Here is a 12,147-nt window from a genome sequence, read left to right on the forward strand (position 1 = left end):
CACATACACACGCGCACACACAAATGTGATTTCTCAACATTTTGTTGAAGCAACAACTTTTAATTGAATGGTTAGTTCTTTTTTCTTTCTCTATGTTCCATATATGATGTCAAAACTGCACTTTTGATTTGAAAAAAAAAATGGGTAGCACAATTCACTCTTTACAGAAAGTGTGACACTTTATCGCATAAAGTTATTTAACTTACTGGGTCTCTAGGAAACCAAAGAGCAAATGGTCCTGATGCATGTCTCACACCAGTTCTAACATGATCGTCAGCCTTCTTACATAACGTCATGAGTGGTTACTTGTTGCAGGCTACCAAATAAAGCCTTGCTTGCATGCTACTGTGACATTGACAAAATTTCAAGATTTCAGTGTCTCAAAATTCTATATTGCAATTTCATAATTCATGTTAGACACAACCCTGGTAAGATTAATGCAGGCAATGGTCACTTTGGATGAGAGAGTATCTGATGACCGTCAGAGGTATGATTCACTGCCCTCCACCACCATTTGAGCCAACGAGAGGTCGGCCGTTCTCTGTCTGTTTCAGCTCTACCTCTGCATCCACAGAGAAAAAAAAAGGTTTCTATCTTCACGTCTCACTACAGGATGATGAACAATTTGTGGCATGTTCTTTTAAATAAGCCTTTAATGGACTGATTAGAATGTGGCACAAAGACAAACACAAAGACAAATTCTTGGTAATACTTTTGGTTTTACGACAGAAGAATGAAGGACAAGACATGGAATACGGAAGCTGTACGCAGCTGCACAGGACATGGAGCACAGATCTGGCCATGTTTAAAGGCAAAGCAATGGGGGGGGGGGGCATGAAAATAACCAGATTAACAGACAGGTTCACATGTGGAAGATACAAAAAATTTCAAATGAGCCACCCTGTACCTATTTTGTAAGAATCAAATACGTTTTTCATTCAAACTTTCCATCAAAATCCTTGTCTTGAAGGTATAGGACAAGAACCTTGATGAAAATTAGGTTAAAATTAGGAAAATTAGGAGTAATTACGGTTAGAGCACCTATTTTCTTCCAGTCGAACACTTTATTCTAGACCCACAATGAATTTATCATCCTCCTGTCATAGGTCACAGGTCACTCAGGGGAGCAGTACCGACCAGCAAAGAGAACACTCATAGAGGGGTTGTGTCGTATGAAGAAGAGGAAGGGGTGATCGGCGAAGAAGTTGGTTTCAATCACTGCAGAGCGTTCAGTCATTACAGCAGCACTGGAAGCTGCAGCCTCAGTCCCCTCTTCATTCACCTCCACAACAGCCTTGTGGAAGACTTGTGACAACACCAGGTCGTTGGCCTGAGACATGTCTGATATCGAAGGAGAGAAAGTTGTAAACAAATGTATTCTTTCGCTCGATAAGACACCGAGTACATCTTACTGCTGATCGGTCATTTGATATCATTCATCAAATGTTTTACCAGAGAAGTCACTCTTTGCGACATCGAAAGCGTCCACCATGCCCATGCTGATCAGGACATCTTTCATGTCGTACGTCTCCTCCATCTTGAATCGAGGCAGCTTCACCCCGACGACAATTTCACTCATCATTTTTGGACAGGTCCACTCCATAAATCTTTCATAGGTCAACTCACTCTCCAGCTGGGTGGATACAAGCTCAGTTGTTTTATTTTTTTTAAGCTATTTGTCTGATCCAGTTTTTGCTGTTTGCTGTACATGTGTCCTACCTTCTCCAAGCCTGTTGTCTCGTCCTCTATCTCGTTGGGCAGAATGATGAGCATGCTTAGGTCCTTGCCTTCATAGGGCAATTCAAGGATCTGTCCAAAAACATTTCTTTTCATTACATTTGCAGATAGATTTCTTCATCTGGAAAAACATTTTAAAGTCTTAAATGTCTTTTCATTGACTTAATTACTGCTCATTAAAAAAAACAGATCTTTAATCCACTATTTTCAGTGTGTCCAATTGTCCTTAATCATGTTAAAACTTCTCCAAAAAAACCCCTGTATTTTCTGAAAAACAGTAAAGTACTTAAAAAACAAGTATTGTGAGCTCACAACAGCGTTTTTCCTTCCTGCATCACTTCCTCTCTGGATTGCAGAAAAAGCTGGCTACACATATTGATAGCAACTGACAACTTCTGTCCAAGATGTTCTTTTACAAACCATCAAGTGCGTCATCTGGTTTAATCCATTTTTTTTTCTCCAGCTGTATCCACAAACACTTTTGAGCACATCTGAGCTAAAAAATAGACAAAGTATAACACTTTCAGTTGGTCCAGCTGTAACACTCGTCCAGGCTTGATCGCGGCCGCACCAAACCAAATGTGCTTAAGTTCGGTTTTGACCCAAAGTGTTTTTGGATTACTGAACATGTAACTGAAAAAAGAAGAGGTGGATGTTCTTGAACTTGTGCAGCTTTGCTGTTGTTTGTTGCTGTAGTTGTTGTCAGTCGACAGTCTCCATTAGCTTCAAGCTAAATATACATGGCTGCCAGGGGTGCAGTGCTATTTGTATGAGTTCCCAAACTCATGCATCTATGCTGAATTAACTCAGACCAGGCAACCCAGGTATCTACAGTGTAACACGCAGCATACTTAAGAAACCTAAAAACCTTCTGTGATACGTGGCAATGGCAGCTTCACTCTGTGTTGATTGGACAGGAGTGAGGAGAACACGCGAAAGAGTGTTTGTTCAAGAGTGCACACAGTGCGAGATGAGAGAGTGTGTGAATCAGTCGAACAATCTGTCAATCAATTGTAGATGCTGTTGCATGCAGACAACAGAATTATCACAGCTAGCTGTTGTACCTGAAAGGAAAGACCTGTTTTTTGTTTTGTTTTTTAAACTAAATTTAACATTATTTTGCAATTTCCCCTGACTGGAGAAAAACACCCCAGAGTGCTGCTCCTGTTCACTCTGGCAGCACTACAACCATGATGGCTGGAGTTACATACATGTTCGTGAGCTCAAGAAACCTACTTGTGAGTGCTTGAAAGGCAAAAAAATACACTTTTGGGTGAAGTATTACTCCAAAACTATGAACGGGTTTATGTTAATGTTGAGCGGTATAGACAGCAGTTTCTGTCCCTGCCAGCTATTTTACTGTGCCAAGTCAAGTAGGGGATGACTATCATCATCTACGATTAGCGAATCCATCTTCATCAGTGCCCACAAATACATGAGCAAGAGTGAAGTTAGGTGGGTCACTATTAACGTCACCGTCAACCATGAATAAATATTCAACTCCAACGAAAGATGATCGGTTACCTGACAGTTAGCCTCTGGGATGGTGGCAAAAGGGAATTTACTTTTCTGGCCCATCATCTTCACTGGTTTAACGTCGTTCTGAAGACAAAGAGAAAAAAAAAAACGCTTGTCTTGTCAGTTATTCTCACTAATCCCACAACATGTTTTCTTGTTGCTTGGTTTAATTCTGCTGTGATAGGATTTTCTTGTATCACAGGCCCTTAATGAATCAGCATTTTTAATGGTTTTGTATCACCAGTAAGCAGTAAACACATGTATAAATGTGAGATCTCACATGAAAATAGGAGGGCATAAACAGATCATGAATTAATTCAAATTCTGTCCAACTCTAAGTGTCAAAAGTTTTCAAAGATAAAAAAAAATAAGTCTTTACTTCAATAACTAGCAGGCAAAATACTCAATCACAACCTGTGCTTAAGAACCCTTCTAAATAACAAACATGAAGATGCTTCATTGAAAATAGGGAATGCAACAGTACGCCTTATGAATCCTTAAACTCCAACACTCAGAGTAGTGATTTCAATGGTAGCATGTGGACCTGGGGTGACGCTGTTAATGACACATCAGGCCTTCATCCAAAATTGACACATTTCATAACAAAATAAACACAACAGAGGACAGCAAAGACAGGAGGAGATTGGAGGGGCTGCCTGTAGTGTCATGTTTCAGGAAAAAGGAAACTCTGTTGAAGTAATTTTGCAATCTGATGTTTACGTGATGTATATATATATATATATATAGCAAGTATATATATATATATATATATATATATATATATATATATATATATATATATATATATATATATATATATATATATATATATATATATATATATATATATATATAGGGGGCCTGTGCATAACAGTCTATGTAAGTCATCATGTTGCTAACCCTGAATGCTACATGTGTTCCTTCCTGTTTCTCCATAAAATGTTACCTTATTTATTTTAAACTGATCATCAGCTGTCAAGTCTTCATTGAATTTCTTGCTCCAGTTGCCTTTGAAGTAGATGGCATTGACCAGCACTAGCTTAGTCTTGTCGTCCACTGCATCCTGGACCAGCAAGTCCTTGATTTTACCTGGTGGACAGTAAAGAGGTCATGATTTATAGCAATGCTCTCATCCAACATTCAGGGAATTGAATTTCTACCACAGCTGCTAATACATGCCACCAGAGGATAAACTTCAAATGGGGATGGAACAGAGAGATACAATAAGGGGTGGAAAATAATCCGCTTTCCAGGGCCAATACCGGTTCCAATGTTTTGTAACAAAGAGACCAATAATTGTTTTCTGGAGTCTATACAAATGCAGAAAAATAAAATCTTGAAGGCAAAATTCAGAAAAACACAAGCTCCAACACAAAACTTTGTTGAAATGCTTTTAAGTGTGTGTTACAGAAAACTTGTATTCATTTCTTCAAACAAAAAGTGCAAGCAGCATTTCTTATGGAGTTGAGGTAAAATAGATAGATTTTTAAAAAATCTGCGGTTTGTGAATAAAATAAAGTAAAAAAAAGTTGCATATTTTCTAACGTATACATTTTATCGTCATCTGGATAAAATAAAAGGTTCCAGTAAATGTAAAAATGATGACTACAGGATCCTATTTGCATACATGCTGATAATCAGTCAAGCCCAAAGGAAAGCCAGCATGAGGGCATAAAGCACAAAGTAATTCCAACAAACGAACCAACTAATATTCTTAGTTTAAGCAGGCTTAATGACTTTCTCGTTTCCTCCAGCAGGTTGCGCCAGAGCCCTTGATCCTTCATGACACGTCCAAAACACCAAGGAAGTCAAAAGGCACTATCTGATGACTACTGTAAAACAAAATGACTAAAATATAACACCAATAATAAGAAAAAGTGGTTAAACAAGCAGGTAGCTGATTGTCAGGAGACAACGAGGAGCGGGACTGGGCTGAAGAGGACTGATTAACTGAGGAGAAACAGTAGAGGCGCACATGGGCAAGGCAGGTGATCAGACTTGAATGACAACTAACAAAGACAACATGCCAGTGCACTTCAAAATAGAACAGTAAAAAAGATCTCTCTCACTGGATCAGTTAAAGAACAAGTAGCGACTCCAACAAAAACTTGGTGTCAAAGTCCAGAGCTACAAAAATGAACACACCCGAAAGTTAAAAGCAACAGTCCAAACAAGACTTTAACAGTTACATTTATTTATTACGGTCAGTGCCCATAGCATCACCATTTATTTGATCTGATTTGTACAGGCCTATTTTGCAGTCTGTTATGTAAAAATATGCACTGTGGAGTCACACTGTGAAACATGAAATGTGATATTTTGACATTTTTGCTCTACAGTATAACCAGGGCCATGTGTAGTAGCAGTAATGGTGTCTTCGGCCTTGCAGCAGGACTTTGTCAATGTGAGACGCCATGTGCACATATTCTGGGACAAGGTGGAGTTCCTTCTCCCCTGGTCTGTGGGGTCCTGCTCAAATGCCCACTGTACTTGTTGTGGGATCTGACACGTTTTGTTGGCGTTGTCTAGAGTTGGAATGAGAATGGGGTTACAGTTTGTGTCAGTGTTGCCATTGTGATGGTTAAGATTAGGTTCCACAAGGCAGAGAAAAACAAATGAATGAACATCAATGACAGTAACACCTGTGTGTGTGTGTGTGTGTGTGTGTGTGTGTGTGTGTGTGTGTGTCTACCTGGTTTTTGTTACCCATTAGAGACCTTTTACGATATCAACACTAAACTAATCTGGACCTCTAGTCCTCATGGGGACCAAAGACCAGTCCTGATGCAAGACACCTGAATTCATGTGTTCCTGGTTAAAGATAGAGTTAGGGTGTGGATTGAGGCACAGTTAAGGTTAGGGTTAGACATCATTTCTTAAGGGTTAGGTTTAGGATTAGATTAGGCCTTGGGTTAGGCTGTCTGCAGCCATAATAGAATTCAATTAAATTTCCTAATAAAGATAGCTGCACAAACCAGTGTGTGTGTGTGTGTGTGTGTGTGTGTGTGTGTGTGTGTGTGTGTGTGTGTGCGCGCGTGTGCGTGCATGCATGGGTGTGTGTATTAATAACAGTACCTTGCGTGTTCTTCTCCACCCAGTCATTAATGTTGAGCCTGGCCTCCTCTGCACTGCTTTTGAAATCCACAGACTCCAGTTCAGCATTGTAGTGCTTTTTTGTTCCTGCTAAGAAGTCCTGGAACCATAAACTTGACTTATAAAAGCACTAATGGAGCACTTTAACACTCACATAAAACACCACACCAAACAGACACCAAGATGTTCCATTCTTTTCATCAACCGCTTATCCTGTGTAGGCTCATGGAGGGCCTGGATCCTATCCCAGCTGTCTCTAGGCCTGAGGTGGGGTACAACTTGGACAGGTTGCCAGTCCATCTCTAAGATGTTATAGCCACCTAAGTATTTTGAGGACGTTTAATTATTTTTCATGCTGACAGATTCCCATACAAGATGGTTAATTGCACTCTCTTAGTTTCCAGGCACTCATCAACTGTGATTGTCAGTCAGCCTGGAATTAAAGGGAGCTCTGGAATGTGTTAATGAGAAACATTACAAAGACAAAAGCTAATTAGCAGTGTATATGCTTGTTTCCTAACAACTGACAGCTGTATCCAGTTATCATGAACTTAAATTGCTTATGTTCAAATGTGTGAAATTCAAAGTATATAGAATATAAAGCCAACAGTTAATATTTTTGCATCCTAGATTGTTTATCTTAATGTCTTAATTAAATGCACTCTATACGACAGCTCATCTGTTGGTAACCAAAACCAAACAGGTTTCTTTTTTTTAAATAGAGAACGGTATTTGATTGCGTCATTTTAAGAATGCATTGTGGCATCTGTACTAGTCAGAAAATTGGGCCTAAAATGAACAAACTCGTTCTTAAACGCTAACCTTTTTTTTTTTTTTTTAAGCGCTCAATGTCTTATGAGAAGGAAACCAAGTCTGATAAATAGTCATCGGTTTGCTTCCTCTGTAGGGCTAAAACGATTAAAAAGAAAACAAGAAAGTAGAAAAAAAAATCTGAAGTGCGTGAGAATAAATTTGTGCATGAGTAGGTCACATAAACGTTATGAATGAGGAGGACTGTGACCACTTCATATGTATTTTGCACCAAATATTTGGTTTCTTACGAAGAAAATGATTCCATGTGCCGGCTATTGTCACTGACTATGTGCATTTCAAAAAAACCGACATCTTTTTTGCGACTCAGAAATGTACGTTTTCAATATACAACCTGTTAACGGTCATATTGCACAGCGTTTCTCCGCATAACAAGTTGTACCGCAATAAGGCTTCAGTTGACTCTCTCATCTGTGGTCTCACCTAATCAGAAACCCTCACCTCAAGAAACTGGTAGGATTGTTCCCCATACAGCCTGTTGGCAATGCTGAGGGCATACGGAGCGTCTTCCTTGACGAGCTGGCTCAGCAGCTGGGTAAAGTTAGCGTGGATGTCATCCTTCTCGTTGTCAGCTTTCAGACACTGCGAACAGCCAGAGAAGACCTGTGTGTTACAAAGACCCTCTGAACCAGTGAATGAAGTGATGAAAGACAACTTTGGTAACGTGGATCATTGCTCCTGTGTTTCATTTATTCATTTATTTATGAAAACAGACACCAAAATCATCAGTGACCCTGGGACACACTTTTGCATCCAGTATGTTGAGGCAAATGCTGTATGACAACTTTTTGCTAGTGGGATGTTTGATCTGCCGTGTAAATGTTCTTGTTAGACTACTTTAAGCATCACAAGAAGTTTCACATTTCCAGATTCTGTTTAGAAGATGAGGCAAAGATTGAAAATAAGCCAGAAACTCCTCACAAGATGACACCACCCATCACTTCATTCCATTATCGTTAGCTTCGTATCCACCTTCAGCAGATACTTCGGGAGTTTGCTGGTCGGCTGTATCTGCGGCCGCGTCCGTGTCTGCATCAATGAGTGTATCGGGGACTGTGACCTCAACTGCATTTGTTGCGGTTCTGCCTCCTGCGGTTGCTCTGGCTCAGTGAAGCAGAGGACCTGTGGGTAAAAATGTTAGTCTCTTATCATTACAGTCACTGAGACAGAGTCGTGTGTGTGCGTGTGTGTGTGCGTGTGTGTGTGCGTGCGTGCGTGTGTGTGTGTGTGTGCGCGCGTGTGTGAGGATCACAGCAAATCATGTAAACAGAAAATGGTAACCATAGTGAAAGAAAATCACTCTGTGAGTCAAATGACGACACAGCCACACATAAGTAACAGGGACTGCATGTGAATACATGTTTTCTTCACAACCATGAACTCTCAGCCAGGATTAATCTTTTATATTGGCCAACAAACGCTGAACTACTTCAGAGTGGGATTCCTTTCAAACCACATCACTGTCAACGCCTGACTGGGAAACTTGCTATTGCCTTTGTTCAGCTGCATGCATCATCACCACATCTGGCTGAAATGCAACATTTACTTCAACATTTAACAACACAAACCTTTAAACTCAAGATAAATCTAATCTAATAACCACGTTGCCAGGTTTGCAGTTATTAAGTAAATACATAGAATTAATCAATCAGAGTAAGTACATAATGACAAATGACAGACCAACCTTTTTTTTTTATCTCGACCGCCTCTGTTCAGTGTCTGATGAATTATTTGGCAAAATAACTGGTGTTGCCGGAGGCTAAAGAATATTAGAAGACTAGGACTCTAATAATTTAGCCTTTACTAATTTGGAGCTGGACAGACACATCCAGGTGCATGTGGTTTCAGCCCCAGCGCAAAAGTGACCGCTTCAACACTAAACCTGGTATACAGCCATGATTTACCTCATCACTCCAAAAATTTCACAAAGACCTGATCATAACTCAAGACCACGCCTGTATGAAGGTGTAAAAATACTCTTAACAAATACAGCGATGTGTGTCTGACATTCTTTGTGCAGAAATACACTATGATCACCTCATTAAATTTGTGTGAACATACTAGTCTCCTCATTAAAAAATCCAGATTATACATTTATATAAATATGTTTCATTTTACAAGACCTTTCTTCAGTTTTTCAGTTTATCATGGATCAGATTTGTCTAAACTTGCTTGTTGAGGTTCGGTCTGTTTTCACCACACTCTTCTTCTGTGGTGATTCATTTCGGAGAAGTATGCATTTTGCTACATATAATAATTACTGCTTTTCCTGTGAACCCATTTAGAACATAGCAGGCGCACTCTTTGCGCTGACACTAATTAAAACCTCTGCAGGCACATTCTACTGCTGCGCCTCAGATACTGAACGCCTTCCGGTGGAAATTATCACTAAATCCTTCCTGTCACGTCTGACAACAATTATTTTACTCATCTTATACATTTCAATATCAGAATTTAAATTGAAGTCATGTTTTTTAAATAAATTTATACTGTTGTAAAATTGACAGTATCAAATTTGTATTTTTTTTTTTACTGTGTGCATCATATTTGATCTACAGTATTAGACTGAAATATCACTCGTAGGATAGCTTTTGTTAACTTGCATGCACACATTAACCAGTGTCTTTGTGATTTGTGCTTGTGTAATTATATAGTGGAGAAATGCCAGTATTGTGTTGAACCAGACACAGACTTGCAGGGAAACTTGCCTGTATAAACACTGCTAAAAAAAACAGGGACAAAGGGTGTGTGAACATGAAAACTCCAACATTTGAATTGTTCATTTTCAAAGGCAGGTATTCATTTGTGCGTGCGCGTGTGCGTGCGTGTGACATGTACCTCAGACATCTGAGTGGATGTGTTGCCGCTGGCCCCCAAAATCACGATAGCCAGGGCTGAGGAGATGCTGAAGGGGGAGTAGAAAATATTTGCAGTTTTGTCATCCTCACTCAGCTTTTTGAGCAAAGCCAGGGAGAAGGTGGTGTTGGCCTTGGATGGAGGGTTTGATGATGATGATGATGATGATGCCATTTTCTCTAAAGAAAAGGTTAACAGTAACATTTCAGAAAGATTGGCCACATAGAATCTTCATTAAGTTGTTTTTTTTTAAAGTATTTTCTGCAGTGTTAATATTACACAACTTGACAGTGTTCAACAACACAATCATCCCAGACATGTGCGCACAAATCCCCCTCTTCCCCTGCTCATATGTCTTACTCACCTTTAAATCCAAGTGGAAATTGATTTAGCTGTGCAAATAAAAGTAAAATATAATCAAACTTGGCTAAATCATGGAGTTTCTGGTCACCAACATTACTGTTTCCTTTTTGTAAAGCAGATGAAAAGTGTACAATGAAAGAACTGTTAGTTGCATATGCTTTACAGCCTCCTCTCCCTTTAATCATGAAAGTCAAGTGATTCTTTTATACTCACGGCTGCTTCAAGTCACCAAGAGACCTGGAACTTCTCAAGAGGTAGCGTCAAGGAAGACCTGTTCTGTTTGTAAATCTCTGTGAGATACATGCAGACACACCCAAGCTGACGAAGATCTTGCTGAAGCTTGAGAAAATGTCTCGAAATCACACCCATCAGTGAAAGACACACACCCTTCCATATTATCATTTGGGTGCATGTTTCAATGTGCCAGAGGGTGTGATCATGACCTCACGTTGTACAGTCATGACCTAAAACTGACACGGTTTGTACTGCACAATGTCATTTAAAAAAACACCACTGGTCACAAGTTTGTCTGCGGACCTTAGTCTTTTTGAACACTTAAAATGAGAAAAAACAAAAAAAACAAAAAAACCCCACCTCATACAAGGCTAGATCTGAAGCTCAAGTCATTATGAGGTGTTGATTACAGCGGGACATCAGCCGCCCTCAGTGTTTGCTCCCGAGTGTTTTTTCAGGAGACCATTGCAGGATCACCAGCTCTGCAGGAGACGGGAGAGCCATTTATTGAGGTTTCTTACCTACATGTGGGAGGTAACATATAGGGTGGAGTTTGTCTGTTTGCAGAATTGCACAAAAGCTCCGAGGCTGATTTTTCTCCAAACTTGGTGGAGGGGGTGTAGTACGAGCCAAAGGAGAATCTATGAAATTTCATGGCAGATTAGTCATAGTGCCTCCAGGTGGCAACAGAAAATCAGTTGCTCTTTGTTTTTAATGCTTTTATGTACTTCTCCTGGTGAATTGACCACATCCATCTGAAATTTGGACGGAAAGGCTTTAAGAACTTGCAGATGGGTCTTGTTGACTGTTTTCTCTTGTGTACTCATGGTGGGACAGCCAGTTTCACCATAGAGGATGAAGATCTTTCGCAAACCGGGCCCATTTGATGACAATCCTGCTGTGAACATACATACACTTTAAGTCACAGTTATACTGTAGCACCACATTGTGGTTACAGGATGTAACCCATCCATCCATTTTCTACTGCTTATCCTGTTAAGGGTCACAGGGGGGTGGAGCCTATCCCAGTGCTGACCACTGCACCGAAACCCAGTCAGACCAAAAATCATTTGATTCACATAAAAATGTCACTGTTTCCATAACATGATGTACAACAACATATTAAATTGTGGGTGTGTTATCTAGCACCACTTGATGGATGCACGAAGTAGTACTTAACCCCCGGTTTGCACTTGAATCTGTTCCTTCTTGCAAAATCCAAATATGATCTCCTCACTCCCACTTGATAGAACAGCCACACACTTGTGCAGGGATGCAAGACCCACTCATTGCTACTTGCATTTTTAATTAGGGCCCAAGCATGAAAGGGCCAGGGCCCTGAATGTTCACTTTGGCAGAGTTAAGCACGCCCCCAAATGCTTTGTGGTTGGTTCATGTTTTGGGATTGTTGTTTTTGGCAATTATTTAAATGGTTGATTTTTAGTAGGCTGAAAATACTGCCTTTAATTGTTTTTTCTTGCATTGTTGCACTGCATAAGATGTAAGTGGAATGTA

General features: G+C 39.9%; 1 protein-coding gene across 2 annotated transcripts; it reads right to left on the reverse strand.

Moving 5' to 3' along the window:
• Positions 1-37: 37 nt before the first annotated feature.
• LOC147241849 (leukocyte elastase inhibitor-like) lies at positions 38-10,757 on the reverse strand. Of its 2 annotated transcripts, XM_086190737.1 has the most exons (11): positions 10,612-10,678; positions 10,400-10,427; positions 10,018-10,214; positions 8,152-8,301; positions 7,621-7,761; positions 6,331-6,448; positions 4,202-4,344; positions 3,262-3,339; positions 1,720-1,809; positions 1,453-1,633; positions 38-1,341 (listed from the first exon to the last, which is right to left on the reverse strand). In XM_086190737.1, exons 3-11 carry the CDS (start codon positions 10,207-10,209, stop codon positions 1,115-1,117), a joined length of 1,320 nt encoding a protein of 439 aa, XP_086046863.1. In that variant the 5' UTR covers positions 10,210-10,214; positions 10,400-10,427; positions 10,612-10,678; the 3' UTR covers positions 38-1,114. The 2 variants fall into 2 exon arrangements, with proteins under 2 accessions (XP_086046863.1, XP_086046862.1); XM_086190736.1 differs by lacking the exon at positions 10,400-10,427 and having other exon boundaries at positions 39-1,341; positions 10,612-10,757.
• Positions 10,758-12,147: the final 1,390 nt, after the last annotated feature.

This window comes from Aulostomus chinensis, chromosome 21 (assembly GCF_037954235.1).
Source record: "Aulostomus chinensis isolate RoL2024-O1b breed Wild chromosome 21, RoL_Achi_v1.0, whole genome shotgun sequence".
NCBI classification, from domain to species: domain Eukaryota; kingdom Metazoa; phylum Chordata; class Actinopteri; order Syngnathiformes; family Aulostomidae; genus Aulostomus; species Aulostomus chinensis.

Coding starts and splice junctions, on each gene's coding strand:
- LOC147241849 (XM_086190737.1), bottom strand. CDS start 10,209: ATGGCATCATCATCATCATCATCATCAAACCCTCCATCCAAGGCCAAC. Junction 8,302..10,017: donor CATCCACTCAGATGTCTGAG/GTACATGTCACA, acceptor TTTTACCCACAG/GTCCTCTGCTTCACTGAGCC. Junction 3,340..4,201: donor ATCAGTTTAAAATAAATAAG/GTAACATTTTAT, acceptor CTTTGTCTTCAG/AACGACGTTAAACCAGTGAA.